Below are 12,813 nucleotides of genomic sequence, written 5' to 3' on the forward strand. Positions count from 1 at the left end.
ACGAGATCGCGAGTTAAAGCGCCAAGTTGGTGTCACGTCGATTGATTCGTTTTATTTATTTTATTTATTTTTAAAGTATGCAGCGAAGTGCGAGGATACACTCGTTGCGATGGTCACGTCTAAGACGCGAGAACGAAGAAGATCTACGGAAAGGAATCGCCTACGTATGTACTTCGTTCCTAACCTCGAAACGCGTAAACTTTGACCCCTGACCCACTTTACCAGCCGCGTATTATACAGATTCTACCTACCAACGGTACATTTTTATCGAGGAGAAATTTCGTGAAGCGACTTGCAAGAAGAAGACAGGGAAACGGAGGAAGATTTTGCTTTTGCGTGGTTATGGTAATACAGGGACGCGGAATAATTGAGAGCCGAAGTCGAGGAGTAACCGCTGTAATTAGCGGTAAAAGGAAGAATATAACGTATTATTTCGCTCGTCCATTCGTTCGTAGATAAAAATGCTGGAACAATGAGGCAGCTTTCAGCTAAAGTAAGGCAGCGACGACGGAAAATGGAGGGCAGAAAAATATTCCCTTTTCTAGTTAAGAATAATCCGTTCTCATCAAAGGGAAGGAAAGGTCGGGGACACGGGAAGGGGTGATAGTCCACCGGGACGACCACAGCCATGCTCCTGGCCTGTTAAAGTATTATCATTCCGCAAGTTTCCATGCAGGCTTCATAATGAAGTATTCACCTGCTCGTAATCCCCATTCTACTTCCTGCTACGCTATTCTCTTCGAGCTGCCTTGGCCAGATACCGTCGCGACAATGCACCGGGAATTCGCCTCGACGAAAAAACCGCATCCCTTATGTACGACCAGTTAATCCCATTTGGCTTACAAAACAGTAGGCTCGGTTCATTCGTTTTGCTCTCATAATCCATATTTACCGTGTCGTATAGTACGGAGCGAGTCGCGTGGGCCGCCGCAAATGAATATCTCCTAAATGAAATGAGGTATCGGAAAACTGTTCGTTGGAATTTTCACGATTACAAAGGGCATTCAGTTTCGTTGGGTATGAAATATTTTTAGGCGGAGTAAGTATCGAGGTTTCAAGGTGACTTTCTCTTTTGTCATGCAGCCCATTGAAAAGGGGATACACAACGATGCGATATTACTTGATCTCTGAACGACCTTGAGGCACGATATTTGCCCCGTTATTAACGAGGTGGGGGCTGGAACAACGCTGACATTTACCTGAAATTAATTTCCATTTGTTCCAATATATCTTCGTTCGACATCGACGATACCAATTACCGTTTTATTATTCCTTTAACGAGATGCAAATCCGTTTTCCGATTACCCGTACGATCGCAATCGTAGATGCACGGGATTTCGTTGGAAGAAGTTAAAGCGACTTTGAAAACTTGAAACTTGTTCGATGTGCCCTTCGCGAGACCATTAAAGAATCGACGAAACAGTATTTTCGATACCTCCCATTTACGTAATTTCTACCAACAACCGTGCACACTTCAACAACGGTATTACAACTTTCGAAATTATTTATATGCGCGCGTCAGTCAGTTCACGGTGAACTAATTATTACAATAATTACGCTAATTAACCGCCAGGAAATTTTCGAAACGTTGATGAAACAACCGATAAAAGCGTACATTCGTGAAATTTGTTCATTCGGAAGGCTCAGGCTAATCATCGTGCATATCCGCAACTCGTAGAACAGAATTTACCACGCGTCTCGTAGAAAAATGCTCGCGCCTCAGGGTATATTCTAATTACCAAGGTTTCTAATTGCGCGCGATATTTAACAGGGCCACAAATATCGCGGAAAGCAGAGATTCGCAAAGTTCGTAGAGTAATCGATGGTTCAAGCTAGAAAACTAAATTTAACCCACATTTCGTGGAATACTCCCGGTACTTTCGAGCAGATCCTAATTATCCGCTCTCTGGACCAATTCGATAATTACACTCGTACGTACAAACGTACACAGAAAGGGCGTCGAGTAGCCTCCCCTCGTTAATTGTTCGAACCTAACTCTCGCCGGGTTAACGAAATCGAACAAAGAACATATGCAACCGACGAAAATAACGCATCGACTGCTATTTTTCCTTTTCCCACTTGCAGCACGTGGCTCCACGGACTGTACGCTTGCTCATTAAACGGAGACAAACCTTTGCTCAACGTTCGAGCTCGAGATCGTTGTTGAACGAGCGGTCCAGCGTGGCACGAGACTCCCACCGCGCTATAGAGATATACTCGAGGCCGAGAAATGAGAAACGAAAGCCACTTCTGCTATCACTTTACCAAAGATCTACCTTAACCGTCGTTCAACAGTTTCAACACTCGCGTCGCCCTATTACCGGCTAGCCAACTCTTTCGTTATCTCCACGGGGCTTCTCCCGAGTGTCGAGTGTCGCAAATACCGCAGCAAGTAGTCTTTCGCAAGGTGATCGTTCCCGACGATCCGACAGGGGTAACCGGTGTCGCCGCTGTTGAAAAATTGAACCCGTCAGTCCCCGAAGCCTCGAGAATCCACGTTTTAACGCTACGAGATTTACCTTCGCCATCGGCTGTTATAGCGCGTTCGTGAAGTTAGTTATCCCCGGCGGGGAATCGATCGCGGATCCATTTATCATACGTGTGTTTCTTCACGTGTACGCGCGTTTCTACGAAACGAAAAGAATCTTTGACCGAATGTTCGAAATGCGAGAGGAAGGTTCGAAAGTGGAGAGATCGTTTCCTGTTCCTAGCTATAAATTAAAGCTCGCAGGACAGGATTATAAGTCGAAGGCCGGAACTTGAAATCAACGAGCTGGAAGCTGTCGCGTTCTCTTTTTCTTTTTTTAGCAGTCGCATGAAACGACAAGGAAGCGACATTTCGATGCAGAAACCTACACTGATTAAATATAGCGCGCGTATGACGTCGGTAACCACAGTTTACGTTCGTACCACATTTCGTATTCAGAGATAATTCGGTTTATAATTAAAAATAATAACGATGGTAATGGAATGACATGGGCGAAAAGGATGGAAAAATATTGGAAAAATAGCGATAATAATAACTATTCGCAATTAAAGCGCCTATTGGAGAATGTACGAAATCATTCTCTGTAATATCGATATATGACGTTCGAACGTTCAAAGTTCATCTACTCCATGATCGTTATTAAGTTAATTGCATTATCGAGTAATACTTGGCTATGGGTCTCGATCAGAAAAATTCGCAACGAGTAAAGAAATCGAGAGGGAAGATCGACGAATGGAATTCGATCAATGCAGGCTATTTCCAGTGGCGTCCGTCGTCGACGAAAAAGTACGCGGCAGATATGTACAATCGTCCGTGATGTTGCCGTAAAATTTCAATTTTCTCGTATCGCGATATCTGTGAAATAGACTAGGCGTTGGCCACGGACGCTTAGCCATGGCGGATCTTACATGCACATTCGACATACGAGGTTGCAAGGGTTTCAAAAGCAAGCTAGGGATCGATACCGTTGAAATCGCTCAATCTTTGGGTCTCTAATCCGATATACACGCGGATATATTATATACGCACCGTGTAGATATACAAAAAGAAAGAGAGAGAAGGGCAAGTTGAAATTTATGTAGAAGCCCGAAGAAAGGAGCGAATCGATAACTCGCCGGAGAATAATCCTCTAGCATCCACGATCATCGAGATTTCGCTATTTTGTTACCAAAGGGACGTTTGACGAAGTATACAGTTGTATCGAAAAAATTCGTAGAACGTTCAACTCGGAGAAATCGGACGACAATCGGTTGACTATAGATGATACCTACAACTAGTCGATTTATAAGAAATTTGATTTTTTTTTTATTTGATCACCATCATCCGGTCAGCCGAACGATATCCCGTGTTCACGAATGAATCTCGATTTCATCGGCGATAACAAAGGAACAAAATAAAGCTTCGCTAAAAACAACCGTTTTATCTGCAGATATATCTATCCGGAGTTTGTTCCCCCCGTTTCTAAAATAAATACGCCGAAATGGTATCGTCCCTGGTATTTCGTCGATCCTCGATAGCAATCGCGAAACCGCGATACTTCCGAACCCTAATTACAAAGCAATTTTGTACAATCGAAATATACAGCATGATCCACCGCTAACATTGTCCATTTGAAATATTATGATCCGATATTTCAATCTGGTAGTTTCCGAAAATAGAAGAAAGATATTAGAACACGATCATGGTAGAATTCTCAGTGTTGGGGATATTTATTGTTATATCTATTATTCGCAAACTCTATCCTGCAATAGCAATTACCGTGTAAATTAGGTTATCGACATTTCTATCGGTGGACGGCTGTAATCTTAACATCTCTGACCCTCGTCTACGTCTTATTTGATACGATTAATCTTTTCCGATATACGATAATTCTGCAATTTTTCCTCGGAGAGTAAAATCAAGTAGAATTAAATCCAGACACGGAGACAAGAAAATCGATACTTCATTCGACCAATGTATATATCAGCTCGAATAAACTCCGTTAGGAACACTTCTTAATCCTTGAAAATATGGAACTTAACCCTCGTAGCACTGCACGCTAATTTGCGAATTAATTGCAAGCTCTTTTCACGTTATCGTATAAATATTCGCCAACAAATAATAATTGTTCCAACCCGAGTAAAAAGAACCCGGGTAACCTTCGCATATTCAAGATATGCGACGAAAGTGTAGCTATATCGCTACCCGGTGACATGTCCCCAGAACCACAAACCCCAGTAGCCTTCCGTTTCCTTTAATTTTCGAAATATCACAGGCCATTTCACGCGGACAATGTTAGCGAGCCAGCTTGTATAAACTGTTTGAAATATGAAAACTGTTTCTCCTCGTTCCTTTTATAGCTCCTATTTCTCTCTTTCCCGAATCGGTATCCTCAGATCAGGCTGCGCGCTCGAGAGAGAATAAAGAGACGATTCCAAAGTTAACAGCCCCTAAGGAACTCGTAAAAATGAAAACTATTTTATTGCCACTTGGTCCCCCGGTATTTTGTACTTTACGACCGGTCGACGGTCGTACGTAAGCAAACGACACGTTATCGTCGAGTCTGATAGCAAAAACGGTACCCCGCCTAGCATTGATTACGCGGCACGAGAACCTGCACAGACTGCGAGAGCAACAAAATGGCGGACAGGTGAAATCAGAGGCGGTCGCGGATCGATCTACGATCAGAAAACGGGTCGTTCCGCGTGGAAGTTCACTTGCTGATTATCGCTCGTTATTTGCTTCATTCTAACGCCGGCAACGCGTAGGATGTTGGTCAAGATATCGAGTAACCGCGTTCGTGTAACAAAGCGTTCCCAAAACGGAAGTATCGCGCAAGATCCCGCGATACGTGGGTTCGTGCGGAGCACGCTCGATCATCCGCTCACTGAAGGCAACAAATTATCCTGTTACTGGCAGTGTATTCGTTAATAAATACCATCCGGAACGCGGGACAGTTAACCGTTTCTGTTAGATGTCGGGGCTATGTCTGATCGTATTTACAGTATCGGTGTGAGAAGAAGAAACTGTTTGACAGTGTAACGAACAACTTTCGAAAATTCTCCCTTCTCTTTTACATATCTACTATTTACGTTGAATCTTTAATTGGATTTTACTGGATTTAGGGAATTAACTCGTTAACGATCCTTCAGGATTTGCGGATTAAGTTAGCGTGTTTGAAAATACGTGGAAAGTAATACGTGTAATTTATGAGGGTGATTTGTTAAAAGAATTGGATTATAGCAGTTTTCTTAAGAGAGGTATTTTTTATGGTACAAAGGTTCGTACTATTGTAGTTTACCGATGTACGAAAGTATGTAAGAATAGTACGAAATCCTTCGTCGTCCAATACTTTTACAGTCGGCATTGTACATTTGCTTTTCGTAATTAAGATAAACGCGACTTCCGAACTATTTCTGACATATGATTAATTTCCCACAATTACGCACGAGCGTAATTCCCTAATTATCTTGAACAGTGTACCAATCGAGAATACGCGAACGTATTCCAACTAGGAGGGAGTACGAGATGGCAACGCATTCGCTGCAGCTCGTTTGTACAGTGAACAATATCCGAATAGCCATCATCCTGATAGACGTATAACTCAAACAGCAAAGCGAACTCCAACTGAACATGGCTTTTCACATGTTACGTAATCGATCATATCATGATCCGAGCTAATTCGCGAAGATAGGTACGAGGAATCAGAAGTTTTCCACTCTTATCGCGTCTTCCAATTAATCCTTGTTATTTCTACCGGTATCGAACCTTCCCCGACTTCATCGTCCACTTCGCATACGTACATACCGTGCGTTTCAAAATACACCAACGGTATTTCGCCATACGAATCGCCACGTGATTAACATAAAGTTCGTACGAAAGCAATGGAGAGGAAAAAGATGGCGAGAAAGAAACACAGCAATTACCATACCGTTACCGGTCGTTATCGCCCATCACTGCGCAAATATTAAACGAATCAACGCCGGGAACATAAATCACGTACGCCACCATGTGTTCGCCGCTTATTTTCATCCCATAGCCGACTCGTAGAGGCGGCAATCATCCAATATCGCGCGGCACGGAATTATTAGCGGTAGTGCAACTCGCTCCTTTCTCGCAGCCGCAAAACACGAAATGTTTCGTCGCGTCGAAGCAGATAATTAACGTGACGGCGACATTCCACAGCGAGTCATTGTGCTGGAATAAAGTCGTTCGCGTATATCCGCTCTCCACGACCAACCTCTTTCCACCCCATCCACCCTCCGAAACTGTTAGTTTCGCCTCAATTAAAAATAATGAGACTCGCGGCTAGCGGACTACCATTTTCGACGAAACGTTCCTCGTTTATGACGAACAAGACAGGGAAAGATTTCCATGGGTGAAAATCAGCTCACGAAGGGCCACGAGGAAAAGATGGCGCTCGCGATCTCGTGGAATTTCTATTCCATACGGGCCGACCGATTGGAAGAGCAGAAAAGTAGACTTTGACGGATGACACTACCGAAAGGTTATCGATATTCGTCCCGATGTCTGCGAAGATCACGTATGTATAACGAGTCACGTCCTCGATGAAATAGAGATATTATCACGAGCTGGATAATCGTGACGCGAACCACCGACATCGTAGCACCCAACCCTCGTTAATGACTACCATCCATCCAGTCAGGTCCCGATCATTTCGATCTCGGTTCGCGTACAGAACGTTCCACAATGGCCGGGTCATGCAAAACGTTGTTGCAGCTCGGTAAAACGTTCTACCCCCTGTGCCTGATAGCGCGCCACCCCTGTTTAATCCCTGCAAGATCTGCCTCAGGTTTTTCGTTTCAAATGGCATACGACGTTGCGCACGTAACTCTATCTTACGTTCGGAAAGATTTCGCTGAAAATATAAGGAAACGCTACGGACTCAGCTATGTATACACGAGGATGAGATAGTACTTTTAAAAGTTTTAAGTAGTCGTAAACTGTTTTAAGGATAAAAGAGGGTCGAGGGTTGAAATGGAATATATATTTCGCGGAACGAAAGAGATAAGCGATTCGAGAGCTTTGTCGTTACGTTCGTGGAAATTTTCACGAAGCGGACAACCGGTTGTTAAGAGTCGAATGCACGAGTCTGGAGTTCAAAGCAGGACACACGCGAAGAGTCCGAACGAAAAACGGCATTTCGCCGCGATTCGAGTTGAAACGAATGCTAATTGCTCTTAAGTTAATTGAGGGTACTAAGAACGAAATTGTTGTATAAGTTTGCGCTGCCACTCGGCCCAGCAAACAAAGTGGACAGTTGCCCTTGGGCGAGCGTTCGTACGTGCTCGGTCCGGGACCGTGTTGTCCGAATGAGCAGCTGAGAAGCAACGAGAGACGAAAGAAGAGAGCCGAGAAGAGAAAGAAAAGGAGTAAATAACAATGGAACATCTCGATTTGCTAGATCCTCTCCTACCAAACTGATCGACAACCTGTTCTCGATCCCGACTGCAGGATAGCCGGCCGTTCGCGACCTGCTTTCATTTCGTACGCACGCATCTAGCCAACGACACATACACACACACACACACACACACACATACACGTGAAAACGTGGAATACATGTACGTATATTGGCAATGGCACTTAACATGCGAAGTCACGCACACACACACACACACACACACGTGAAAACGTGGAATACATGTACGTATATTGGCAATGGCACTTAACATGCGAAGTCACGCGCAATACAACCGCTGTTCCACCGATATCACGGATCTACCTGTGTTCAGACCCCGATTCTATCCTCTTCGCGTACGCGAGACGCGCGCCAGGGATGCTTTAAGACGCAAAGATTTAGACGGATGCATTTGCACTGCAAAGCGAATCCCGAGGGAACAGTTAGCTACGATTTCGGTAGTATTCTAAAGCCGCTGCGTCTGATCTGGAACGCAAGGGTAATAAAACCGTGGAATTTTTCACCAAGTTTTATTACACCGGGCTTACTACGTGACGGTGGGAGATTCGATTCGAAAGATATCGACGCCTATATTCATCGCTCAAGTTATTGTATTATATTATCTTTTTATATTTAGGAGCAGCGAAGGCGAAAATCGCTGGATCCCGAGGAGAACGATGTAACTTCGAATAGGGATGTTGGCCAAGCAGGGAGATATATCGAAAGCAAACGAAAGCGATTCGAACGGTACGCGTTAACCTATCCATCGTGTGATCTCGGGGCATGCTTATGGTGATCGTAAATACCTACCGAAAAGCGATTCTACTGTTCGTGTTCTCCCCTAGAACCATCGCGCGGCTAATTTCGCTAACTTCCCTCTTCTTCGCGGGAACACGAAAACGATCAGTTTCACGCTGGCTGGGGGGTTAATGCAACATTTCCGGTCAGGAAGGATCAGAACGGCGGCTAATTCCGGCTGGTTCCGTATTCTCGTTGCATATCAGCCGGCGGCGATGTCCGTTGCAATAAACACCGCTCGCACTTTAATTCTGCCGAGGTTTTCGCCTAGCCTACCAGGCCCCTAATCTTAGCCGATTCCATGCATACGTAAGAAGCATTGGCAGACGCCACATGCAAGCGGCATGCTAACTCTTTACAACTGCACCCTGTAGACCCATTTATCGATCGATGTGCCAAAGGAAAGGTTTCCATTAACCGGGCGTACCAAGGCGTGTACGTACGTGCCATACAACTGTTTCATCAGCAGTGCATTTACCGCATATATGGCCAGCTCCGTATGCCGGTCCTGGGCCATTGTAACTAGCCAATTGCCATCTAGAACCATCGCCTGGCAAAGGTGGACCAGCTACTTACGTTATGGCAACGTGTGTCGGCTGCCCTGCATCAGCGCGCATTATATTTCCAACGAATCAATAATACCTACGCATACGCGTTACGTTGCTTAACACATTTGTGCACGTGTACATGTCTGCGCGTGTACATGCATACTTGTACCTACGTCTTGATATTATATATATATATTCTATTTCTATCACGACGGCAATCTGATATCGTGTCGCATCAGCACGGAAATTTATGCAAAGCAGCACCGCTTGAATGGAAACCCTCGCGAGGGCAAAGCGGAGAATGAACCCGATTCCGTGACCCAGCCATCGTCGGGAAACAATAAATCTCGGATAACGATTGGCAACAGAGGAGAGAATCCTACCAGAGTATCCCGTGCCCTTTTCGAAGGTGGAGATACCAATCCACCAGCCTGCGGCTCCAAGAGCAATGGAATCGTAAAACAGAGAAACGCATTTGTAACTTATCGACTCCCCGCTATTTAATGCCTCACTCGTATTAATATTTGATTTTTAACGTACCGCTTGACTGCGTTTCAATTTTGTTTACCGGTTTCAGAGTAACGACCGTAAAACTTCTGCGTAGAGTACATCCTATTATACGTCATGCGATACGACTGAATTTTGTATCGCGTTTCGATACAATTAATCGTTCAAATATTCCTACCTAATGAAAATTCGGTATAATGTTGCGTTTCGATCAGTCGAACATTTTTTCCACTTCATCGAACACTTCTCTCTTTGCATCGGCCCCCTATAACGGATCACGCGTGAAACTGCATTTTTAATGGAATTATACGACGCTGGAACGCGTCTTGGTGCATTAAAATCGCGGGGTTGGACGATGCGTGCGCGGAAATTATTAGATAACCGCGTTAAATAAAACGACGGCGTTGCCGGATAAATGCAAATTCGGTTTATCTGTAATGGTTGGCGAGCGTTCTTTATTTTCGTTCCGGCGTTCTCTAATAACAATTTTAGCATCGTTGAACGTTAAATCATACGGTATCGCGGATTTAGCCGCGAGAAGAGCCTTTCCTTTCGACCAATATTTACCGAAATGATCACGACTAATTCGGATCCCCTTCCCGTCGCCATTTTTTATTCCGTCCCCGGTTCCACCGCTTTTGCAATTTCCACCGCGTTCTAAAAATCAATACACGCGTATCCGCGTGTAATAAACATTTCCTTGTGAAAATATTTCACCGTTTTATACCATGTACGTGCATGGCGAATAAAAATAAACGTTAAGCAATTTTGGCGCTTTTAAAACGTTTTACCTTTATTCCCACTCTTTTTTCCCCCTTTCCTTTATCCCCCTATCCTTCCCTTCCCCCCTCCTTTTTCACTTTTCCGTTTTCCCTGTACTCCTTGCCGTAGCCGGATTTTACGTTCGTATCGCGCGAAATTACGATGGCACCACGTAAAAATTCGAACAATAGATTTTTATGGTGTAATCCGGACCGTGGAACGGGATTTAGATGGGTGGGGAACGGGTGGAAAAAAGGGAGAAAGCATGGAAAACACGCGGTTAAACGTTAACGCGAACGATCTTTTCGCGATAAAGGCGTCACGTTTGCCCGATTTATCACAACTATTTGCATTCGTCTCGTTTTATTAGCCGTAAAACGGTTCTTGCTATGTGCAGCGGATGAACGGAACTTTAACGGGCCAATTAACGCGACTGTCGACGATCGACCGCAAGAAATAAGCGTGAACACCACGTGAACAGTTTAATCAGCACGTGCATTGACTAATAACAACGTGTTAACCAACAGAGTTGGCAACGTAACCGTCGAAGAATGAGTGAGTGAGAAAAGAATGAGTGAGTGGAAAAAAATGTAAATGGCGGAGTTACGGAGACTGAAACGAGACTGGGAAACACTACTATGAATGGCAGAATGAATGCATAGTGAGCGACACTGCGGATGTTCTGCGTGCATGTAACGTAAACGAAATTACGCAAAACTGAGAACGTGTTGATGAATTTTGGAATTTTCCTCAATTGTCGAATACATCGGGAACACGGTAAACGGTTATTAGGAAAGGAATGAAAATAATACGAGAATTCGGTATCATTGAACAGTGGACGTTTGAATTTCCACGAAACATTCAATGTGTCCGATGTATATACCCCAAGAACGGAAAATCAAGCGGTTGGTTTTATTTGGTGAATCCTGCACGTGGTTTTAATGCGCGTAAATTACATCATGAAGAACCGAATAAACGTCTATCTTGCTCTGATCGCCTTCAAAATTGCCCCCACTTTTCTTCCTTTTCCCTCTATCTTTCTTTCCTTGTTTTATTCTGAAATGCGAATTTTAAACGCGATAGAAATGAGAGGAAAATGAAGGAGAAAAAAGAGGAGAGAGATGTCGAAGAGAATTAAAATTCGCCATATCAAAAGGATCCGCGGTCTTTTAATATGCAAATCGTTGAAAACGGCGCGCTGGGCTCAGCTTTGGATCACTTCTTCGACCTTTTCAAGAATGCCATACGAAACGAAGGCAATTTGTTATAAATCAGACATAAGTTCTTTCGCGTTTCGAATGCATACGAAACATGTGAAAACGGAGCACAAAAAGGGGACGATGGGGTAGGGGTAGCTGGGATCTACGACTTGGAAGCTTTCCTTTAAAAGACGATTTAGGAACGAACGCGCACCGTCCCGGAAAAATCAGGAAAAACAAAGAGGCAATTGAGGATATAGCGGACGCATACGAATTTGTGCTTTATAACTGAAAACTCGACCTTTCCCGTTTTTTCTTTCTCTTTCCAGGAGGACTCAAAACCTCGCAAGGATGCGGGACCGGCTATCGTGGTACATGGTCTTTCTGATCCTGCCGACACTTCTTATGGCCAGGTCGCTCGATAGAGGTAAATAATTTTCTCGGAGCATTTAACCTGCTCGGCTCCCTCGTTTCTCCATCTTCCTTTGCCGTATTTCCCAACCTGGATATAAGATCTTTTGTACTTCTTGGCATCCGTTTTACCCGATGCAATTCTGGCTTTCCTAGTTTAATTTCAGCAAATGCTTCAAGCTTCGGATACGATCTAGTTAGACGATTTAATTAATGATCGGTTGATTCCTGAGATACGATTTACCTTCGTCTAGCTGCTCGGGTGAAAAACGTTGTTGTAAACGACAAAGGGTATGTTTCGTGTAGAAACTACCAAAACGAGAAACAAGGTGCGACATCGGTAACACAACCAGTTGAGGAAACGTATTAACTTGTATAATTCTCTCACTGTTGGATAAAGCGTTTATCGAAACTTCGTTGCTCGAAATTACGCTTCCTATCAGATCTTGGGACCTGTGCTCCCTCTTGGTTTCAGGTACACCCTATATATCTGAATCTGTAGAAGGCGTCTGTACTCGAAATCCGTTCGAACAAGAAGTCAAGTATGTTGAGCAGACTTTAATGCTATTAAGTATGCATTAGATAAAGCTTATACCCCGGCGTACAATAAATAAATGCCGTTCCGCGACAAAAGGAGACACGAGATCCTGTGGGAAAAAGGGATGGAGAAGAGAAGGAGAGCGACGAGAAATCGGAAGA

The 12,813-nt window shown here is 44.1% G+C and overlaps 1 protein-coding gene across 1 annotated transcript in view; it reads left to right on the plus strand.

Annotated features, from left to right (window-relative positions):
* dpr12 (defective proboscis extension response 12) overlaps positions 1–12,813 on the plus strand; it is a 67,125-nt gene that overhangs the window by 48,576 nt on the left and 5,736 nt on the right. The window contains exon 2 of the mRNA XM_017907084.1: positions 12,033–12,130. Coding sequence (XP_017762573.1) covers positions 12,055–12,130 — 76 coding nt within the window. The 5' untranslated portion in view covers positions 12,033–12,054. The remainder of the gene's footprint in view (positions 1–12,032; positions 12,131–12,813) is intronic.

This window comes from Eufriesea mexicana, unplaced genomic scaffold, assembly GCF_001483705.2.
Source record: "Eufriesea mexicana isolate 0111107269 unplaced genomic scaffold, ASM148370v2 scaffold6802, whole genome shotgun sequence".
Taxonomy (NCBI): Eukaryota; Metazoa; Arthropoda; class Insecta; order Hymenoptera; family Apidae; genus Eufriesea; species Eufriesea mexicana.